This window comes from Engystomops pustulosus, chromosome 1 (genome assembly GCF_040894005.1).
Source record: "Engystomops pustulosus chromosome 1, aEngPut4.maternal, whole genome shotgun sequence".
Lineage (NCBI taxonomy): Eukaryota > Metazoa > Chordata > Amphibia > Anura > Leptodactylidae > Engystomops > Engystomops pustulosus.
In genome coordinates this window covers 31,433,223-31,458,037 of record NC_092411.1, presented here as the reverse complement: position 1 = coordinate 31,458,037, position 24,815 = coordinate 31,433,223, and the positions used below count along the sequence as shown (strand labels likewise).

The window sequence follows — 24,815 nt, the reverse complement described above, 5'->3', positions numbered from 1 at the left end:
TGTATCTATAAAAATATTAAAGCAAAAATTCCACTGAAAAAAGCAAAACCTATTAATAAACCAAAGAACATCCACTCACGAGTCCAGAACTATACATTTCCATCAATCCAATCTTCATAGAGAACCTGCGAGAAGACGTCTATAAGGATGAGACAATGTAACACGATAACATAGTCAGGATGAGAGAATATGTCAGAGCCACCTCGGATTCCTGTGATGAAAGTTTTACACGGTAGGCATCCTCTGGGAGCCTATGCCGCGGGGTTATCAGCCTCACAAGAACTGGCAACAAATTCATGTGTGAAGTAATCACTTGTAAAGGCGACATGACAATTATTCATGACATCATTATAATGGACTGCGGTGATTCTCGAAAAGGAGCCCCAAGCCGTGAGGATGAAATTAGAAACTCCCTCAAGGAAAGACAAGACTGAAAAACTGGGTGGGAATATGATGAAATGCTTCATTCCCTATTCCTAGGAGAACTGCTGCAAGATGCCTTATGGGGAAAAAAACCAAAAGAAATCCCGATAATTATAATAAGTCATAAAGGCAACACATTGGAGAAAGTAAAAGAATTCGACTCATAAGCAAGAAGGGAATAAAGTTTTGAACTTTGGAAATCCGGCTCCATAGCTCACAATCCACCATCATTTTATAGACAATCACCCAGGCTATCCGATACATGAAGAGTTATTTAGCGTAAGCTTAGCAATACAATGGGGCACATTTACTTACCCGGTCCATTCGCGTTCCAGCGGCGGCTTCTCTGACGAGCGTTCGGGTCTTCCGGCAATTCATGAAGGTCCTGCGCCCGATGTCCACCAGGTGTCGCTGCTGCGCCGAAATCCGCCGAGGTGCCCCGGAGTTCATCGTCTTCATTGTGGTGCATGTGAGTATGGCCCGTGCGACCAATTTTTTTTTTAAAATGCGGTGGTTTTTCCGAATCCGTCGGGTTACCATTCGGCCACGCCCCCCGATTTCCGTCGCGTGCATGCCAGCGCCGATGCGCCACAAACCGATCGCGTGCGCCAAAATCCCGGGGGAATTCAGGGAAAATCGGCGCAAATCGGAAATATTCGGGTAACACGTCGGGAAAAACGCGAATCGGGCCCTTAGTAAATGACCCCCAATGTCTTGATATGTAACTGCATTGTTACTGTTTTGCTCCTGGCAGAACAATCTTCTTCTTCTTGTGTACAAATTACAACCTGTAAATCACATTTCCTAATAGCTCGGTCTGTATTTTGGTGGATTCTCAAGTTAAAGGTCACCACTTTGAATAAAGGAGCCATCAAGACGATGAAAATGAGAAATGGCACCATCTAGCTCAACTATAGGCATCTATCTCGGTCAAGGAAAGTGCCAAAGTGCAACATGCGATGGCCATCAAGAAATGAAGACTGTTCATCCAGCTCAAAGTCAAGAGGTGGACATCCAGGCAAAATATCCGAGTCTTTACAACGACTATTCGTTCTGGTAGAACATGTATGGCTTGTAGGCTTTGTAATAGTTTTATCACTAATTTCCACGCGAGCACAGTCTCGAATCGTGGCTGGAAAAAAGGTGAAGCAACCTCGGCTTCAATATCATTATTGATATGCTATTAATTGCCTGTAGGATCATAGGGGAGGCTTAAAAATGGGTCTCTGGTGACAGGTTCCCTTTAACATAATTGTAAGTCATTGGTCTTGGTTGATCTTGAATACAGGGGAACACTAAGTCATCTGCCATAAGTCCTACTGTCACATCCAATGTTTCCAGCCCTAGTGCCTTATGTTTCCTAGGAAAGTCTCATATGTGATTGGCAAGGTAAGAACGTGTCTATGCCAGATGCTACTATATTCCAGGAAATACTGGCCCGATAGAACAGTTCTAACAAATATCAATGTGCTCAGGGTTTACTGCCTGCTGCTATTCTCTATGGTTTGTAAATTAAAGAGAACTTATCCAAAAAAATATCCTATCAGTCCTGTACTATACAAAGAATTTGCAGATCTTACAATATACATTTATCACAATGACCAAAGAGAAACAAAGAAATAACTGGAGAGAAGAATGAGAATAGATGACACATAGATTCAGAAGGAGTGATGTCTCAAAAGAATATTTCCAGTATATCATTGAAGATTAAATACTTCTCCCATGATCACTTTGATGAGTCTCTGTATCTACAGATACATTTCTTCAAATGGATGTTATTAAAAATCTACCTATGTGAAGATAATTGCCCATAAATGGAGCCATATTGTCCCTTAGAAAGAAATTAGTTGTCCTTGGATATGACCACCTCTGTTGGAGGGATTGCACAAAGAAAAAAAATGTTTTTGCATATGAAAAGTCCATGAAGCGTCCTGTGGTAAAGAAAGCTGAATCCACGTGGTGAGGCAGAGCTCACTAGTGATTGCATGACCATCCATGCTAGAGTGCAAAGGTGGTCGTATCCAAGGACAGCAATCTCGCTTCTAAGGGACAACAAGACTACATTTATAGTTAATCCCACTGGGATTTCTTTTAATAAAATGCAATTGAAGAAATTTTGAGAGAATACCCCTTCAAGCAAAACAGACTTATCCCCTTATTAATAAACTACCCAATTCAAAAACAAAAACGTCTTATAATGTGTTTAGTACACATGTGAATGGGAAATATTTCAATTTCGTATAAACACCATAAAGGATTAAATATGACAAACAAATGAAAAAAAGTAACAACTGTAGGATACACAATCACCTAGTGACATTATCTTTCTACGGTCAATCTGGCTTGGAATCGAATGCCACTGTGAGAGAATATGAAGGGGATAAGATGAATACGTCCTTCGAGCGATGCCGGTGGGAAATGTTTACCACATGTGAAGTGAAGATGTTCTGCTGCATGGGGGAAAGCAAAGTAAATTGTAGCAATCCATCCTGGAGGTGGCCTGGGGCGGGATTAATAGATTGACATTAATGGATAAGGAGGATAATATTCCGCTTGCCACCACTGATATCGCTCACGCTTATGGCAAAAACACAAAAATGAATCTCAACAGGATTCGACACTAAATCTGATATGGTGCTCTGCTGAGGATCTTTTTTTCCATTCTTTGTCTGCATATTTCTGTAAATGGAATATCTGTATCTATCTTCAGCAGAATACTTGGTAAGATGGACGGCTGGATGAGCTCTTAGTAAGCCAAAACATGTGCCCCTTTCAAACGGGTGAAAAAAATTTAAGAGCCAAGGGCCGTGGCAGCAGGAGCCGGCGGAGCATTTGTCTTCTCAAGCTGTTTGTGCCACTTTCTCGCTAAGTGTTTTCCAGTTATTTTCTATCGGCATAAATCTACTTGTCTACTTGCTTCATTTCCATAGTTTGTTTATGGAGGATGCAGACTGGATCCGTGGAGAGGTTGTGCGCAGGAAACCAAATGAGAAATTGAACTAAAACACAAAGTTGTAAGAGTCCAATAAAAAATGTAAATGTATATGACCCTTGGAACTGGCTCAAAATCCAACACTTTACATATTGCACAGGGTCCACAGCCACAGTTTTAAACCTTACAGGGATTTGCCCATGAAGAAAAGTTCTCAATTTGAATCCCCTAGAGATGTTTACACAATAAAGATCATTTTTAACCCCTAGGGGACACAGCCTATTTTGGCCTTAAGGACGCGGCCCCATTCTTCAAATCTGGCCTGTGTCACTATAAGTGGTTATAGTTTTGGAACGCTATGAGATATCCATGGGATTTTTAGATTGTTTTCTCGTGACACATTGTACTTCAAATTAGTTTAAAAATTTGGATGATATCTTTTGTGTTTAGTTATGAAAAAAAACAAAATTTGGAAAAAATTTGGAAAAATTCTTTATTTTCAACGTTCTAAATTCTCTACTTTTGATGCAGATAGTCATAGCACCCAAATAAATTCATAACTTACATTTCCCAAATGTCTGCTTTATGTTGGCATGGTTTTTTAAGATTCCACATATTTTACTAGAATGTTATGAGGCTCAGAATTTAGGTATCATTTTTCACATTTTTTGTAAAATCACCAAAACCTGTATTAGATGGACCTGCTCAACTTCTAATTGACACTGAGAGGCCTAAATAATAGCGAGACTCGTAAATTACCCCATTGTGGAAACTACACACCTCAACGTATGAAAAACCACTTTTAAGAAGTTTGTTAACGCTTTACGTGTTTTATAGGGGTTAAAACAAAATGGAGGTGCAGTCTGCAAATTGTAATATTTTTTCACAATACACCCATTTTGGGTGGAAAATTAAACATTTACAATGGATTAAATAAAAAAAGGCTCCACAAAGTTTGATACCCAATTCCTCCCGAATGCACCGATACCCCATATGTGGTGGTAACCTGTTGTATGGGCGCACGGCCGGGCATAGAAGGGAAGGAGGCGCCATCCAGATCAGATTTGCTATGTCACATTGTACAGGCTATAATTTTTTTCTTTTTTTTAATGTGGACCTATAGGGGCTTATTTCTTTTGCCACATGAGATGCACTTTTCTGGTACGTAATTTAGGGGAATCTATAGGCTAATTGGTGAGATTTTATTAACTCTTTGTTGGTGGAGGAAATGAAAATCATCACTTTTCAGGAAGATTTTTATGGGTTTTTTTTTTTGCCCGTTTACCATACCATAAAAATAGTATATTATTTTTATTCTATGAGTCGCCACGATTACAAAAAGACCTCATTTATATAGATTTTTTATTTTTTTCCCATTTTTACTGCATAAAAAGTAATTTGGCAAAAATGTTGTTAATTTTAGCATCACCGTCTTTCATATGCATAACTTTTTTATTTTTTGCCTCACAAATCTGTTTAAGGGCTTATTTTTTGCGAGAAGGATTGTTCTTTTTAGTGGTCTTATTTTAGAGTGCATAACATTTTTTAAATCCCTTTTTAGAGCATTTTTATAGGGTATTAATTGAAAATGATCTTTTTTATGGAGCTTTTTTTTGTTTTGTTTTTTACGGGGTTCACTTTGCGGAACTAATAACGATTCTGTTTTATTATACAGATTGTTACGGACGCAGGGATACCAAATATGTGGGGGTTTTGTGTATTTTATTCAATTGTACTGAATAAAAACCAATTTGGAGAAAATCTTGTTCATTTTAGCATCACCATCTTTTCATATGCATAACTTTTTTATTTTTCGGCTGACAAATCTGGTTAGGGGCTTATTTTTTGCGAGAAGAGTTGTTCTTTTTAGTGGGCTTATTTTGGAGTGCATAACATTTTTTAAATTACTTTTTAGAGCATTTTTTGATAAGGTATTAATTAAAAATTATCTTTTTTCGGAACGTTTTTGCGGTTTTTTTCTACGGCGTGTACCGTGCGGGTCGAGTAACGATTCTGTTTTATTATGCAGATTGTTACGGACGCGGCAATACCAAATATGCGGGGTTTTTTGTGTTTTTGTGTTTTTTATACTTTATTAAGTGTTTTTATGGGAAAGTGACATTTTAGGGGCTTATATTTTTATGTATTTATTTTTTATTTATTATAATGTGTAGTGTTAAGTGTTTTTGCATATTTTTACTTCTACATACTTGAACTTAAACCAGTGATGCTCTGATCACTGGTTTAAGTTCAATACACTGCTCTACAATACTATTTTATTGTAGAGCAGTGTAAACTGTCTGAGCAAGCTTGCGCATGCTCAGACAGTTTACAGCCAGACCCGGAAGGGGTCTGGCTGCCATGGAGACTGGGCAGCTCCGGGGCACATGCCAGTCCTCGGAGCTGCCCAGAAGTGGATCGGATCCCCCGGTAAGCGGCACGGGGGATCCGATCCACAGCGCAAACACCCTTACACGCCGCGGTCATGTTTGACCGCGGCGAGTAAGGGGTTAACACCCGCGATCGGAGCCGGCTCCGATCGCGGGTGTTAGCGCAGGCTGTCAGCTGTACTAGACAGCTGACAGCCGCTGCTTCTGGTACCGGCTCCGTTCGTGAGCCGGTCCCAGAAGCAGGACGTTATAGAACGTCCCCGTGCGCTAAGCATCTAGCGCCGGGGACGTACTATAACGTCCTGGTGCGCCTAGGGGTTAACTTTACAATTTCACTCAGTGTTATTGCTGTTTACCTCCTATCACTCTGTGATGGTCAGTGTAAGATTCCAGAGTGTGGACTTTCTAAGCTGACACTTCATGATCTTCCTCTATTGCTGTAAAATTATCAGGGTACAGGGTTTATATACTTTTATTTAGCTTCTGAACATTCTACTAGTATCTGACACACAGAAAAAGAGATGAGACAGATGAGAGATAAGAGATTCATGAAATGGATATAAAACATAATGGCATTCTCCAGCTCTGCTACTTCTCAGCTACAACACACACACAGAGTCAGCTATGCTATATGTATCTTTCCCCTGGATAAAGACCTTATATTATCTGTAGCTTGTAGAGTAAGTCTCTGTACACTGCTGTCTGCCGGCAGAAAGTGCATGTGTCTGTGCTCATCTTGTAATGCAGGGGGAAGGGGCAGTAGGCATAGAGCACTGCAGTGCGCGTGCAGGTAGGAGAAGGTATTCATGAGAAAAAACTGCCCTCCTCGACCCTAGTCTGAAGATTGACGGTCGGATCCCAGGGCAACTGAATTATATCTGTGAAATGCAGTATTTTTGTTAATGACACTGAATTATAGAATATGTTATTTTGTTATCCTGAATACATTTAAGAATCTTGTCTTCATGGGAAAACCCCCTTAAATGCTTAGAGACCAGGTCATTTTAGTTTTTAGCATTTTAATTTTTCACTCCCAGCCTTTAAAAATCAGGTCATGCTGGGATCTTTGGAACACCTAAATTTTTTCTTAAAAATTACGGCCTAAACATGATGGGGATGTTATCAAAGTGATTTAAGACTTTTTTTGTAAATATACCTGAGGGGCTCTGGTAATGCCCCTGAGCTATTCTTGTTCATTAGCATAATTTTAATAGTTGATTTTTGAAGGAAGGAGTCCCTAGTAAGTGTCCCTGGTTTATCATAAAGGAATTTGATGGTAGATTTCCCTTCAACCACTTAACTCCTTAGTGACACAGCCTGAAAAGGCTCTAATGTCCAGGGCATTTTTAGTAAATTTTCGTACATGGCGGTCTAAGGGCCGTAAATTTTTTTTTGCATGCCACCTTAAATTTGCTGTGCACTTTGCTGTGGACATACCATTAAGGGGGCACCCTGCAGTGGACATCACATTATACTCAAGTATACATATATAGGAAGTCCCTGACTTAAGAACAGCCGACTTACAGGCGACCCCTAGTTACAAACGGACCTCTGGATGTTGGTAATTTACTGTACTTTAGTCCCAGGCAACAATAAACAGCTGTAACAGTTATCACAGGCGTCTGTAATGAAGCTTTATTGTTAATCCTGGTTCTAATGACAATCCAAAAATTTTAAAATCCAATTGTCACAGAGACCAAAAAATTCTGGCTGGGGCTACAATTATAAAATATACAGTTGCGAGTTACATACAAATTTGACTTAAGAACAAAACTGCAGAACCTATCTTGTACGTAACACGGGGACTGCCTACATTATTTTTCGGACGATAAGGATATATAAGGCGCACTGGACTATAAGGCGCACCTTTGATTTCTGAGAAAATCAAAGGATTTTTAGTGCCCCTTATAGTCCGAAAAATACGGTATATATATATATATATATATAAATAAATTACTGGAACCACTACCAAAGCTTTTGAGGATCAAGTGAATTTATTCAAACAGTGAAATTTCAGTCTCCATTACTGAAGCCTTTCTCAAGGCTACAGAGTTGGAGGCTGATACTGGGGGCATCTGCTGGTATGGGATACTATACACATTTTTACTCTAATTTTACAGAAGGAGAGGAGGGGGGGGGGATTTTGCTTGTCTGCCTAGGGCACCAAAATGACCCTAAGGGATCTGATCATTCCTACCCTATATTGCAATGCTACAGTATAGAAGTGTATGATGTTCTTAAATGACAATGCCGAAATGTGGAGAATAATGTAGTACAGACTGCAGGCTGTCATGGCCGACAGATCGTCACTTCCTGATGATGTCATGTGAAACGAAGATGACAGTGCTCCAATGTAGATCTTCAAAAGAATAACAATAAAACAATATACAGTAGATCTTAAAAAAAAATATAACTAAAATGTATTTGTTAATATCCTGTATTTTAGCTGTTAGTCATTGCATTTATTCACTCTTCTCTAACTATATATGTCAAAAAATTTAAAAAAAATGATGACGCTATTACTGTTACTTCTTGTACTATTTGGATTTTTTTGTGTTCCTTTGCTGTTAAAACTTCTTTTATTCGGTAGAGAGCAGTAAGTTAAGGTCACAGTCATTACCATCAGGAACTGTCATCGTGCCTGCATCTCTCAGTGTCCACAAAATATCACAAAGACTTGACCTTTGAGAGCAAGTAAAGAAACCTGTCTGTTTTCTAAAGAGTCCAGCAGAGTCCTCTGGGAATAAAGCAATTTCATTGCTACTTGCTAAGTACTTTAATTCAACATGAACCTGCTGCCGACCCACCGGATTATTTATTTATTTCCCCTCTTCAGTCATGACCTCTAAAAGTGGAAAGAAAAGGTATAATTGGCCAATTTGGAATTTGAGTAAAGGCCCTCAAAATGAAAAAACGAAATAAAGAGTTTATGGCTGCTGGAAAAGTGTTTCTGGATTTCTCCGGTTAATTGGCTGATACAACTTTTACAGAATACATTTCTTGTTTGGATCTTGTTGGTCAGAGGCCGCATACAAGGTTGACCTTGGACATGACACAAAATAGTGCATTTTGTTTAAGTATCAAAGCACAAGAAATGTATTTCTGAGTGGGAGAAGCAATGAGTCAAGCCCGAAAGTAGAAGTCCATTAGTCTGGAAGGAGAGGATAATCAAGCACGCATTTAGAACAAAAAGATGGAAAAAAACACAATTGTGTGGAAAATCTATCTATCCCATATCTATTTCATATCTTTCTCTAGTATCTATCTATCTAATATCTATCTTCAGTATATATGTTATATCTATCTATCTGGAATATCTATCTATCCCATATCTATCTATCTATCTATCTATCCCATATCTATTATCTATCCCATATCTATTATCTATCCCATATCTATCTATCTATCCCATATCTATCTATCTATCTCATATCTATTATCTATCCCATATCTATCTATCTATCTATCTATCTACCCATATCTATCTATCTTCAGTATATATGTTATATCTATCAATCTTAAGTATCTATCTGTCTCATATCCATAATATCTATCTCATATCTATCTCCAGTATCCACTTTTCCTCATGCTTTTTGTAATTTGTGTGTAAGTATGGGGGGGGAGGCAGGATATTAGGTAATTTATCAATATACATTAATAGTCCTGCACCACTTTCCTGATATGTAAAGTGAAGCCTCCTGTCTTTTACCTCATCAGCCAGACCTTCCTGACCATAAATGGCTGCAGTTGGAGGGCCATGTGATCTTATCTGTCCATGAGGTCCTGGCAGGGCGATTGCTCATGTTCAGAGATCACATGTGGCCATTTTATGGACGGAAAGATGAAAAACCCATTTGGAGAGAAGGCTCTTCTGGATGAAGATCTGAGGGTATTTAAGCGAGTGGGACACATAATGACTCAGGGTAGGCGGGGCAACTGGAATGGTAAGAAATATCTTCAGGGTTTCTTGATTTTGTCAAGTTTATCTATTGAACAAAAGGTGGCAGAGACATATAAAGGGATTAGAGATAAAGAAAAGAGTACAGTAGGCTGTATATACAAGTAGGCTTTATACAAAGCCAAAGAAACTTCCACTCCTTTGGGTTTTTGGAAAATGAATTGCTTTTGGTAGAAGAAAATTAAGCGCAAATATGACATCCCTGTCAGGTTCTGTTACAGATGATAAACCCTAGTAGATGAGTTGGAGTTTGAAGAGCACCCATATGATGGGTATAATCTTAATGGGCAAAAGTTCTAAGGACATCATCCACAAATGGCCTACTGAATCACATTTTTGGCGTTATTCATAACAGCATTAAAGACAGATTCAATCTTATCTGGAAAAGTAAGCTTTGTGCTCTGTTGTATTGATTCAGAATTTCCTACCAGCCCTAATGTCAACCTCATCTTGAACGGCACTTGATATCTTTTATAACGCTTAAAAGGTGTCTCCGTTGATAGGTAATCGTTCGGAGGTAGACACAAAAGGCGGACCTGCTGATTGGCTATTTCACATTACAGATGGAAATGAAAGAACAAAACTGTGCCCTTCCAGCTTTGGCTGCATCGACATGTTGCATTGTAATCACATTTTCAAATGCAAAGGAAGGGACTTGATCACATATACATTTCCACTGAATCGTATGGAAATGGTAACGAGCACCCGGTCCTTTGCATTATTTACATGAAAAACATATGATGGGGAAGATTTATCATAAGTTTCTGAGGTAAATCTGTTCTAGTTTCTCATGGAAACCAATCAGAGCTCAGCTTTTATTTTTTAAACAGCTGTGGAAAAATGAAAGCTAACCTCCGATTGGTTGCCATGGCCAACTAGAACAGTTGTGCTCTCAGAGACTTCTGATAAATCTCCCTCGTGATGCTCATTTCCGATCGCACGAGTTTCAGTGTATTTCACACCTAACTGAGCCTCTTGATGTGTAACGTGTAATGTAATGTGTTTTAGACTAGAAAACCACTTTAAATATCTGCACAAGTGCATCAGACGGCGATCTGTAAAGTGTTGTATTCTGATAGAGTTCCACAACGCTCAATCTGATGCGACAGCTCACCGAATCACAGATTACATCCTAAGCACGGGGGGTTTGTACAGTCTTGTGCTTCAAGGGAAACTGCTTACAAAATCTCATTATAAGGATAAAAAAAAAACCAACAACAACCACTCATGAACAATTCTTAGTGAGTTGGCAAAGCCTGGGAGGAAATAGAGCTGTGAAAAAAGGAAAGTTACAAGCTTGTGTTTTGGATGACTTACGCCTTACACAGCAGTCAAAAAAAATTTCCGCTACCGTGCGTCTGTTACATGGCGTCGAAGAAGATGTCAGTCCGGGCAAAGGATGGAACACGATTTTTCTATGGGTCATAGACTGCAGAGAACGCAGTTTATTTTAGGAGGTCGTGTGGAAGAGGAAGCAAAGTTTGCACCTTCCAGCTTTTGGAACGTTTATGAGCGAATTAAGAGCGACTGTGGTGTTTAATTAACTATAAAACTGGGTCGTTGCTCTTACTACTACTCAGTTTGGAGAGACGCGACGGAAGAAGTCTCCTCGTAGCTAATTCAACCAATAATTCATATAATTCACATTTAAAGAGGCCCTCACCCCCCTATTATATTCCTAGTATATACTAGTCAGTGAGTATTACTTTGCTTAGTTGTTGCTTTCTATATAAATAATTTGTGATCTCCCATCCTGGTGATATAACTTCCGGGACTGTACCGCACAGTCTCTCTGAAGGGGAAAAACAGCTACTGATAATTATAAGATACATAATAATATGAAGAGGTATAAAGATGGACGTCATCCTGGCTGTGCACACATGCTTTTTTTTACAATTTGTGGCAAAATATAATGAAAAAGTTTCTCACACGGTCCTCCCCAGCAGGCAGAGTTGTCAAAGTATCTAGCTACTCATGTGAAGCTCTCCTGATGTATCATGGGTAATACAGAAGACAGCATAATGTTATAGAAATCAAATAGATTCATGAAGGTGTCTGATGAGGGAAGGGAATGTCTCTCTTAATTGCATTTCTATTACATAAAGTCCAATCAGGAACCAGAAGTGCAGGAATGGAGAAACAAAGGGGCACATTTACTTACCTGTCCGACAGACTTCACCCAAAGTGCATTGTCCGACAATAATACACTGTGCCGCTATTCACTAAGATTGTGCGCCCGATATCCTGCATGTGTCGCTTCCCCGCTGAGATCCGCTCAGTTCACCTTCTTCTTCGAGGTGCATGTAAGTGCATTGTCTTGCAACACAAATTGAGCGTTAAATCCCTCGTTCAGTCCGAATCAGTCGGATCATCCGGCGGCCCACCCCCCAATTTCTGTCGCATGGAAGCCAGCGCAGCTGCGCCACAATCCAATCGCGTGCAACACAATCCCAAGCAAACCCCTGTTAAATACCTGTCAAGGATGCGTAAATCCCAAAAACCGCGAACAGTCCGACAAAAGTGCGATCTGCGCCCCTAAGTGTTTTTCCTGTAGGATTGCTTTACTGGAAAGCTTTAGAAAAATTCTCTTTTGACATTTCACACAATGTACAGTAAAATGTATTACTATATGTCTTATTTTGCCATCTCTTTAGGCAGCCTATCACACTCTCTAACTGCATGAAATGTCTCTCTTTACTAACCCATCCTGTGGCCTCCTCCCGTCTGTTATCCGGCAATCACCAGATACCAAGCTCCAGGAATCTCTGCATTTCCAAAGATTTGGGACTTTGTATATAAGATAACGGCTGATGGTTGGTTCAAGCAGCAGCATTTTTATTTATTAAATTATTTTTATTCTATTCCCTTATGAAGAATAGCTAGAACATTATACAAGCTCTTATACCTCTTGTGTCACCCCCTCATCTCATAGACTGTAAGCTCTTGTGTCACCCCTCATCTCATAGACTGTAAGCTCTTGTGTCACCCCTCATCTCATAGACTGTAAGCTCTTGTGTCACCCCCCTCATCCTCATAGACTGTAAGCTCTTGTATCACCCCCTCATCCTCATAGACTGTAAGCTCTTGTGTCACCCCCTCATCCTCATAGACTGTGAGCTCTTGTGTCCCACATCATCCTCATAGACTGTAAGCTCTTGTGTCACCCCCTCATCCTCATAGACTGTAAGCTCTTGTGTCACCCCCTCATCCTCATAGACTGTAAGCTCTTGTGTCACCCCCTCATCCTCATAGACTGTAAGCTCTTGTGTCACCCCCTCATCCTCATAGACTGTAAGCTCTTGTGTCACCCCCTCATCCTCATAGACTGTAAGCTCTTGTGTCACCCCCTCATCCTCATAGACTGTAAGCTCTTGTGTCACCCCCCTCATCCTCATAGACTGCAAGATCTTGTGTCACCCCCTCATCCTCATAGACTGTAATCTCTTGTGTCACCCCCTCATCCTCATAGACTGTAATCTCTTGTGTCACCCTGTGTAAGCTCTTGTGATCAGGACCCTCCCTCCTATTGATCCATATGACGGTTTGTAATGTAATATTATATTTGCATTTGTCCCCTATGATATGTAAAGCGCTACAGAATATGATGGCGCTATATAAATAAAGATTATTATACTGGTCAGAATGGCCACAATGCAGAAGTATTTTACCCTACAGCTAGATGCCACCTACTCTGGTCATAATGGCTGTTTGCACTCATTTATGGGGGTGACCTGAATGCATCACTGTGTGTATTATCCATGTACTGTGACATCAATGTGTGTATTATCTCTGTACTTTGACATCACTGTGTGTATTATCCATGTACTGTGACATCACTTGTGTATTATCCCTGTCCTGAGACATCAATGTGTGTATTATCTCTGTACTGCGACATCACTGTGTGTATTATCCCTGTACTGTGACATCACTGTGTGTATTATCCCTGTACTGTGACATCACTGTGTGTATTATCCCTGTACTGTGACATCACTTATCCCTGTACTGTGACATCACTGTGTGTATTATCCCTGTTCTGTGACATCACTGTGTGTATTATCTCTGTACTGTGACATCACTGTGTGTATTATACCTGTACTGTGACATCACTGTGTGTATTATCCCTGTACTGTGACGTCACTGTGTGTATTATCCCTGTACTGTGACATCACTGTGTGTATTATCTCTGTTCTGTGACATCACTGAGTGTATTATCCCTGTACTGTGACATCACTGTGTGTATTATCCCTGTACTGTGACATCACTGTGTGCATTATCCCTGTACTGTGACATCACTGTGTGTATTATCCCTGTACTGTGACATCACTGTGTGTATTATCCCTGTACTGTGACATCACTGTGTGTATTATCCCTGTACTGTGACATCACTGTGTGTATTATCCCTGTACTGTGACATCACTGTGTGTATTATCCCTGTACTGTGACATCACTGTGTGTATTATCTCTGTACTGTGACATCACTGTGTGTATTATCCCTGTACTGTGACATCACTGTGTGTATTATCCCTGTACTGTGACATCACTGTGTGTATTATCCCTGTACTGTGACATCACTGTGTGTATTATCCCTGTACTGTGACATCACTGTGTGTATTATCCCTGTACTGTGACATCACTGTGTGTTTTATCTCTGTACTGTGACATCACTGTGTGTATTATCCCTGTACTGTGACATCACTGTGTGTATTATCCCTGTACTGTGACATCACTGTGTGTATTATCCCTGTACTGTGATATAACTGTGTGTATTATCCCTGTACTATGACATCACTGTGTGTATTATCCCTGTACTGTGACATCACTGTGTGTATTATCCCTGTACTGTGACATCACTGTGTGTATTATCCCTGTACTGTGACATCACTGTGTGTATTATCCCTGTACTGTGACATCACTGTGTGTATTATCCCTGTACATAGCTGTGACATAGCAAACTGCACATGGCAGTGTAAGAGTAGCCTGCAGATGAGCCATTACTTGGGTGTTATACCTGAACTCTACGTCAGACAGAGTTGTGTTTTCGGGCTTTGTTAGCGGTAATAATGTACGAGATGTTTGCAGATGAAATTATTTGCGAATAGCAGATAAGGGGAGGGAAGGGATAATCGTTGTGTAAACAGATTTAAACATTACATGAAGTCAATGTCACATTATTTCAGGAACAGATTGCTGGGAGAGTGTGTTTTTAGGACAAACAGGGATAAGATGGATGTGCGTGTGTGGAGAGGACAATCTTGAAGCTCCGGGGCTTCCCAACCATGGCTGAAGGTTTCTAGGCCACCTCTGGCACTAGGACCCAGGAGGACACTCTACCTGTGATCCCATATATCTGCTGCTGTTAGTGTAGAGTGTCTGGCCTCAGAGATTAGGTAGATCTTGGGTGATACTATCAGCCCACAGCAAATTTACATTTAAATAGCCTAAATTGTAAGAGAAAACATATTACAGGGGTTGCTTTGAACCGTCAGCTGCAAAAACACTCAATTCAATGGCTATCCAATTAGTAATGTATTCAGGTAATTACATAGGGGCTTAAAGCGACGCTCCAGGTGCCCCTAAGTCCTTATTCACACATGGCCATATTTTTATCTTCCCTGTATTCTCCCCCTGTGCTGCAAAATAAAATTAGGTCTCAATGTTCTGGCTGGTGAGCCAATCAGAAAGGAGAGAGGGAACGCCTGTACCAATGACAAAGCAGGGGGTGTGTCTCAGACTACCACAGACTCCATGTAGGAACTGGGATCAAGAAGTAGTCACATGTCCTTCAACCCTTTTATTCTGTCTGGATGGGGCCAGAGAAGAAGTAGCGGCTGGGACTGGGTATGAAGATGTGTGTAAAAATAGGAAAAATCCAGCTCAACTAACTAGTGATGGGAAATTAGGCTCTTCTGAGGTGGAGCCTCAGGATCCGCTCACTGAAAAGAGCCGGCTCTTCTGGATCCTTATTAAATATAAAATAAAGAGACTCTGTTCAGGGGCAGAGTCAGCCGTGAAGAGCTAGTACATAGCAAATTTATTAAAAACATAGAGAGGGACAGGTCAGGGGAAGGAGCAGGAGAGACCACAATAAACATCACATGTCCTGTCCTGTCGCCTGGCCGACCCTCTTTAATGCAATCAGAAACGACTCCTGAGCTGGATCACATATAGTTCTTTGTGAAGAAGTGTTTGCATATGTTCATGTACGTGAATTGTTGCAACAGAGCTGTTTGTGAGTGAATGGTTGTAGCAGAGCTATGAGTGAGTGCATGTTTGTTGCCGGGTTGTGTGTGAGTGAATGATTGTAGTAGAGCTGTGTGTGATGGAATGATTGTACAGAGCTGTGTAAGAGTGAATGGTGTAACAGAGCTGTGTGTGGGTGAATGGATGTAGCTGAGATGTGTGTGAGTGAATGATTGTAGTAGAGCTGTGTGTGATGGAATGATTGTACAGAGCTGTGTAAGAGTGAATGGTGTAACAGAGCTGTGTGTGAGTGAATGGATGTAGCAGAGCTGTGTGTGAGTGAATGGATGTAGCAGAGCTGTGTGTGAGAGAATGGATGTAGCATATTTTTATGTGAGAGATTGAATGAATGTAGGAGAGCTGTGTGTGACAGAATGGTGGTACAGAGCTGTGTGTGAGTGAATGATTGTAGCAGAGCTGTGTGTGAGTGAATGGATGTAGCAGAGCTGTGTGTGATTGAATGGATGTAGCAGAGTTTTATGTGAGTGAGTGAATGGATGTAGCAGAGTTTTATGTGAGTGAGTGAATTGATGTAGCAGAGTTTTATGTGAGTGAGTGAATTGATGTAGCAGAGTTTTATGTGAGTGACGGAATGATGGTACAGCGCTGTGCTGTGTGTGAGTGAATGATTGTAGCAAAGCTGTGTGTGAGTGAATGGATGTAGCAGTGCTGTGTGTGCGTGAATGGATGTAGCAGAGCTGTGAGTGAGTGAATGGATGTTACAGAGCTTTGTGTGAGTGAGTGAATGAATGTAGGAGAGCTGTGTTTGCTGTAAGCGTCGTCTTATATTAAGATGTATTCAAGTCTAAAAAATACAGTAATTTCTTGATTTTTTTTTTAATATCCCCTGCTAACTGTTAAAACTAACAGTCTTTAATCCTGGGAGGGTGAAGTAGAAAAGTCTTTCCCATACATTGCACTTCCATTACATGTAAAGAAAGTTACAGTTTTTCCATTCCATCTTAGTTCTTCTGAAATAAACCTAATAAACCTGAACAGTAAGAGCGGTCCGGCTCCCACCTGCCCCAGAATTAGAGCGGCGCTCGGCATCACAATAACGTACATTTTGATCTTTTCCTTTGTGTCGCTCCAGTGATGCTCGGCGGTAGCGGAAATCAAAATACAGGGGAAAATAAATGCAGATCCCATATCAAACAATCATTGAGAAAGGTTCTCATTAAACTTCACCAGTCAAAACGTCACTCGGGGACTGACAGGAGGCGTTATTAGGAAGAAACGCAGGCTGACATATTTTACAATGATCAGGTCTAACTTATGATTTAATTGCAATTTACTTTAATGAAAGAAGCACCTCGGCAGGGAAGACATAAACCCCTTCTAAGTCTTTCTCCCGCACAATGTGAGATCCTGTAATGGAATTTAGTTACCAGGTAAACGCTTTATGACAAATTCATTTAATTAGCCGGCTATATGTAAGAAACCCTAAACAGCCAGGGCCGCATTACAAAGCCTAGACGGGAGTAAGGTGATGGTAATACCTATGCCAGGAGCTGCTAGCCACAAGCTGCAAATAAAGATTAACCCATTACCGACCCGTCAATAGAGATTTATCTAAGGAATGGGAAGAAAACAAACAAGATGTGTCTACAGCCCGGCCAAGTTCCGATACTGCGTTATGTTGGGGCAAAAACCCACACAATAAATTCTATAAAATCGTAACAGCTTTGTAAGAAATTAGTTTTTATGATTCAGCTATAAGGCAATTTTGTGATTGGGGGTTCTTGCTGGTGGAGGATTGTTATAGCACAGCTACTTCTAATATGGGGTAGATTTTGTGGTCTTCGCAAAGGGGCAAAAGTTCATAATTTTTTTCCAGGAGGCAACAGGTGGTATAAAAATAATTTCAAAATGTATACGTATTTCAGTCCTTAAGCATGTCACCTGCTTTAACAGCTCTACTCTGGTGGTATATATACAAAGGATGTGAGGTGAGGTCGCTTCAAACATCTCTATGACACCACTGCAGAAGGAGCCATACTAGACTGGAGGCTCTAGATACTGGCAGCAACAGAATGCAACATGCTAGACCAAAGATAACGACATACCAACAGATACCTATGCGAAAGAAGCCACATCTAGGCACGCTAGAACAGAGGTAACAACATACCAATAGTCAATGGCGGTGCCAAGAGGCACCTCGCTAGACTATAGGTATTGGCATAACAACAGATACCAGCGCATCACCCAACTCGAGGTAAGGGCATACCAAAAGATGCCAGAGGTGACATAAGGCCAACAAATACCAGCATGACAGAAGGCACTTCACTAGACCAAAAGTAATGACATACCAGCTGATTCCTTGGCAAAAGAAGGCACCTACCTAGACCAGAGGTAACAACATAGCAACAGATGATGGTGGCGTCAGGAGACAAGAGGTAACGACTTATGAAAAGATGACCGAGGTGACAAGAGGCACCACGCTAGACAGGAGGTAACACCATACCAACAGATACCAGCGTTGACAAAAGGCACTTCACTAGAGCAGATGATGGTGGTGTCAGGAGACACCTCTCTACTTACGACATAACAGATGCCGTGGTGTAAGGCAGCGTCTTACTAGACCGGAGGTAACTTCATATCAAAAGATGCTGGCCCGGACAGGAGACACCTACCTAGACCTGAGGTAAAGACTTATATAGATAAGTATAACTTCTTTATCAATATTACACCAGCTGGGGCCAATAGCGGGAAAAAATTTTTGACCATGGACAACACCTTTAATTTAATATAAAGCTATCTCTCTATAAGAAGGAGTTATGTGGAAGTGTCCATTCAGTATAGATAGAAGTTGACCAAAAAAGTGTCTACACATTGATGCGCGATTGAACAAAGCAAGCATCTCACACAAACAAAATAGCAAACAGGCAACTCTAGATGCAGATAAAATCATACTGCTTGCTCTTTATAACCACAACATCTACAGTCATGGCCAAGTTTGGATAGCATCTTACACATTAGATGATCTGCAATACCCATAAGGACACATATATTAGTTTAAAGTAGGCAGATGATTTATAGGTAGCCATACGTATTAGTAGATTCATGATGGTGTAAATGACGGTGAGCAATTGTTTTGCAGGGGCAGTCATACACATTTAAAGGGGTTGTCCAATCACAGGTATTTTCAACATGCCCTTAGGAGGTGAATCCATTATGAGAATGGCGGTCTACAGGTCTCTGTCTCATTCTCCTTCTTGAATGGAGCGGTGGTCTATGTTGCCCCTAGTGGTCAATCAATTTCCAGTTCTAACCAATCCAGATTAAATTGGTTGCTATAGGCAATAATAATCAGCTTAGCCCTGTCCTGTAAACTAGAGGGTTAAGAATTTTAAGGAAGAAGAAGAATCTTTGAAGGAAATTAGAAATGAATAATGGCACCTCGAATTTTGCTTCAGTTTGTGTTCGGTGTATCTGCTTGCTGAATGTGTTATATAATGGCCCGGTGTATAACTATACAGAATATAATTGAATTGAAAAAAACCACAAAGCAATTTTTTTCTTTCTAGGCCGGAGTCATACAGATGTGTCACTAGCCTGTGAGTATTGATCCCTGGCACACTCATGCATACCTGTATATGGTGGTATTGATTTACCATCTACCCCTCCTGAACAACAGAAGCTTCCCTGTTATTCTCAATAAACTTATTTTATGAGAGGAATCATCTTCTGTTGACAATAACATAATACACTCCAACTCCTCTCCGCCACCGCTATGATCTTCTAGATTATCTAACAGCCGTATGAAATTGACATGTAATGGCATCACGCTTCCAATAGAAAAATATCAGCACAAATTCTCTAGGAAACAAATATCGGATGTCACATTTCCTGGAACACAATTGTGTTTCCAAATATACATAAGACAATAGATAAATTAAACTGGATGAGGGACAATGAAGAGTAAGGCAAGGGATTATATATTTTCCAACTAGTATTGCGAAAAGGTGCATGGCTTAAGAGGAAAGAGAGCGTGGCTTGACAGGAAAAAGAATACCAAAAAATGCACAAAAATTCTTCTGTAGTTTTCTGGTGTAATCTAGACTAACTATTAGATAGGTGCAAAGTATGTCTCAAACTGCACTAGATTTGGCACCCAGCATCAGACACAGTGATAACTCTAATGCAACAGAAGTCTGTCTAGTCTAACTCTGCACTGTTCTACTTTGCCACACGTTTGATAAATCTCTCCCATTGAGAACAGTAATTAAAGGGAACCTGTATAGTTAAATAACCCCCCCTAAACTAAACCAATCTTTGAAAACAGCTATTATTCAGCAGTACAACTATCCCTATATCATTATTCCCCATGCTTGAAAAGTTGGAGAAATCAGCTCATTCCTCCCTCAGGAATTCTCTTCACGGTGGCTGAACAGGAAGAACAATAGTAACAATATAGGAAAGTTGTACTGATAGGTTACCTTTAAAGAAATAATTTAGAGTTATATATGTGTATGTATATATAGTAAAAATATATGTAGCAGCACTCAAAAAATAAATACCACTCAGGTGCACTTACCAGAACCAGGACCTCAGTTCATCCAAGATATAAGTGAAGAAAGAATGTTAGCACTCCGAGATCGATTGTGATCAAAAACATACTGTTTTATTCCAACATGTGCCAAGCTACGTTTCGGCTCCCAAAGCCTGGAGCCTTTCTCTATATATATATCTTACATCATTCCAATTCACAGTTCCTCTGTTGCTCTGGTGCCTCAAATTTCTGGAGCTGCTTCATCCAATGATTGTCCTCCTCGAACCAGGGAAACCACAAGTAATGTAGTCTGCTGGAACACAGGAGTGACATTCTTTGTCCAAGAAGGTCCTATGACACCCTAAAATTTGAGGCCCCCAACCAGAAGTACTGGAGTGACAAAAAAAAGGAAGCTGAAGTGGGGTAAGTATGTGTTTACCCCCCTGGGTGGTTTCCATATTAATTTTAAACCCCTGTAATGTTTAGTATAGTGAGATTGCATGACCAACTCTCTGATCAAGAGCCAACAGATCATTGTCCAGCTCTTCATATAACAATTTGCTGAAAGGTATACAGCTGAGGAAATCTAATTTGTATCATAGACTAATTTTCCTCTTATAATCTCCCCATTACGGACCAGTCGAGATGGAAGCAATATGTGCAACTCATAGGTTGATATCAACAGACTGCAACAGATAATTACTCCATGACATTTATAATGTTGATTGACAAATCCCACAATCAGCAAGTAATCAATCTAATTTACAGTCCTGCAGGTCCCACGCAAGCTCAGCCATAGGATGATGTATTTCCCAGCAGCAGCCGCATGTCACGTCTTATTTAGGGAGCCCTGCCATTAATATCTATATATGGTTCGCAGCTATGCTGACGCCAGATACCGTACATTTATGGCCTCGGTAGCTTAAGAAAACAGCTCAGAGCGACAAATTCCACCATTTGCATCTATTAATGTTTTTCCAATATTCAACTCATTAAAAACTATTCATTTTCACATTTGCCCTAATTAAACGGTTCTCAAACAGCCTTGGCGTCTTCCTACACAAACAAGGCTTAGAACGAGCGGTGCCTACTGCAAGCCGAGTACAAGAATGGCGCAATTGCTACATTAGGTACAAGCCTCTCAGCAGTATGTTACTTAAAGCCCCCAAAATGGGAATGGTTCTAATTAACATTGAGAAGAAGAAGTCGGAAAGTGATGATTAGTAAACTTCAGCCCGGGTGCGTAATTGCAGTGGAGTTCGATATTCAGCTGGATCCTCGAGTGTGCAGATTTGTAAGACCCTGACTAAAGAAGATGACTGACGCTAGGAAATTAGTACGAGGGTTAAAGGCGCTATTAAGGCACAGGCGTGAGAGGAAAATGACTCGCTCTGAGGGGTTCCTGCATCTCCTTCCGGGGATTGAAGAAATGTTTTGCAGGTTAAATGTTCTACATCTCAACATCTGAAACTGATGGTTTTATCAATCCTCAATGATGTAGCCTGCAGGAGCTTCTTCTCTACGGCTCGTGATGAGATCAGACAGCAGGGAATCCGCGAGGTAGAGAACATTAGATTTTGTTTGTATAGACTTGTGCCGTGCTTTCGGGGCTTACAACAAAAGGCAAAAACTACATTTTTACAAAAATGTACAGCAAAATTTGACATGTGCTTTCCCATGCAATCCCTTTATTTATAAACCCCCATCCATCCCCTTACCACCTTCTTTTCTTATTCGCTATTTACAGATCAACAGTCAACAAAAAGGCAATTCTAATCTTCTGTCTTGATTACACAAACATCTTTCTCTGTGGCCTCTCATCTAAAATTGTGCCTTTAATCCACCAGTCAACTCCGATCCCAAGCCAATCCACAGAAATTCCTGGTTCCTCATTACTCAGAGAATTTTTCAGTCTTCAATTTCAGCTTACATATCCATAAACAGCAGGACTCCTTCATCCAACACCAACCCAACCACATCACAAATCTTCTCTGATGCAATCTCCAAACCTTCTATACTTATCTTTCCTCATATATTCCCCAAGCCCCTCAGACCAAAGGACAACACAGAAAATGACGTCCCCCAGAAAACAGAATTGACATCCTGAGTCTTAGAAGACCTCTCTTTGGATGAAGCAGGTTCTGTGACGCCCTGAAACTTAAAGGACATCTACCACCAGTTTTAGCGGTGGTAGACTGTCACAAAAGCCATGCTCGATACCTTAGGGGTTAAGGGCCAGTGTTTTTCCCATATCAATGCAGGTCCGCTATCCCGAATAAAGTACATAATACAATATGCTAATGAGCCGGAGCGCTCGGGTTACTGGCAGCCGCGCACCTCCTGACTCCATCCGATGACCATCATCACTGATGATGCCGCACTGGTCTCAGGCCTGGTGAGCAAGGTGTAGTGCTCACGTGCAGGCGCGAGATTTGCAGACAGCTGGGTGACTTTACCGACTGGCTGCAGCACTTGTAGCCGGTCGAATTAATGATGATGATGGGGGCGTGCATATTTTATCATATCGGCTCATTTGCAAATTTTTATAAAGTACTTTATTCGGTCCAGCGGACCTGCATAAGGGTGGGAGAAACACTGTCCCTAAATCTGGTGGTAGATGACCGTTAAGGTCCAAAACTAGAATTACTGGAGTGACAGAGTAATCTCCTTCTCTTCCCTTATCTGTTTTTCCCACTCTCATCTTGATTTGTCTCATGTCTCCCTCACAACGCATTGCTACCCCAACACCTTACTCTGTCCCCACAATCTTATGATAAAAATTTGAAAATCTACTTCTGTGGAAAGGTCTACAACCATTGATAACGCTGCCGCTTTACCATCACCAAAATAGCTTCTACACTCAACTATTGTCTCTTTTACCATTCCCAAAGTAGATTGTAAGCCTTCCTGGCCAGAGTCCTTTCTCTGTACCAAAAGGTCCCTATGTAGTTGTGGTTTATTATACCTTATTCTTTTATGTATGTAAACCACTTTCTACATTTCAGCGTTGCGACTCTAGTTCTGCTCATTGATACTGCTGGAAGTGTCAGTATTTAGAGGACCCATCCAGCCCTTGGTAGGCCCAGGGACATGTGATGTGATTATGCCACATAACGATTCCAGGACCGCACACACTTCTTTTCCAGACAACAGCAAAAAAGACCAGGAGACACAATGAAGGAACAGGGTACCGTAGCAGGGTACGTAAATGCCACAACCCAACAAGGACTTTACAAAATTACTGGAAGACCCTTAAAGGTGGATGAAGCTCATCATAAAAATGAGGAATGTGTCTTTTAGACACCTAAATCTTAAACACAATTCAGAAAGCTTGATGTAATTCGACTAAGTAAAAATTGCACTGATATCCTGTAAACTAATAATTCAAAGGATTAAAAAAAGAACAAAGCAGCAACACGTCTCTGAATGTGTTTAGTAACATCAGCTGTCAGGAGATCTGCTTGAACACTAATATTGTCAGGAACATGCTCGGATGTAAGTTTGGTTAAAAATAAAACAACTTCTTTAGATTTATAACAAATATGTCATTATTAAGATAACACCAACAGGCTGCCAATACAATAGAACAGCGTAAATGCACCCAAACAAGCATGTCTATAAATATCACAGGCAAATAATCTGTATATGTAACGTCTCATCTGCTGCAGACAGACAGGGTGCTAAAAAGGCTCAGAAGATCCCTATACCAACACCTACCACTGCTGCACCTGGTTTCCTGGTCATCCAGGACCAGAGTTGAGGAAGGGAATAGGTGTAAGCATAGTACATTTGGTGGTAGGTACTGAAGAACGTGGTAATCACGGTTATCTTCTGGACATAAGAAACAGAGTCTTCTGTGAAGACAACTTAGATGGCAAGGTGCTTCACAAAAACGTCTGAAGAATATATGAAAATGCCTATTAGTGACTCTTTATATTGACAAAGTGGTCAACCCCTTTTAGCATTCAATCTGTCGTCCCTTGTGACGGTCAGGGTCAGACCATTGTCTTCTACTGGATATTTGGGGCATATTGATTTCTCAGAACCTGAGGTCATTGGAGGGTCTATTTATTACCGTGGTGGCGACACACTTGAAGTGAAGCATAATATTGCTTCTTAACGTATCCATGAGATAACATGTAATTGTATATATATGTAATTACGTGCATTTTATGTACATACCATTCTTTTCCTCTTGTCCTGTTCAGTAGGGGGCTCCTCATCTTCATTCAGCTGAATATCTTGGGGTTCATTTTGCGACATTAACAGGCAACTGAAAACAAAAGATGGAAAATTAGACATTCTTCAACATAATAATGGCCTACTAACAATAATAACAAATAATATATATCACACATGGCTACCAGGTGGTAAACTCTA

The 24,815-nt window shown here is 40.6% G+C and overlaps 1 protein-coding gene across 2 annotated transcripts in view; it reads right to left on the bottom strand.

Annotated features, from left to right (window-relative positions):
- IPO11 (importin 11) overlaps window positions 1-24,815 on the bottom strand; it is a 315,892-nt gene that overhangs the window by 33,112 nt on the left and 257,965 nt on the right. For both annotated transcript variants that reach the window (XM_072136983.1, XM_072136974.1), the window contains exon 29: window positions 24,618-24,708. In XM_072136983.1, the coding sequence (XP_071993084.1) occupies window positions 24,618-24,708 (91 nt within the window). The remainder of the gene's footprint in view (window positions 1-24,617; window positions 24,709-24,815) is intronic.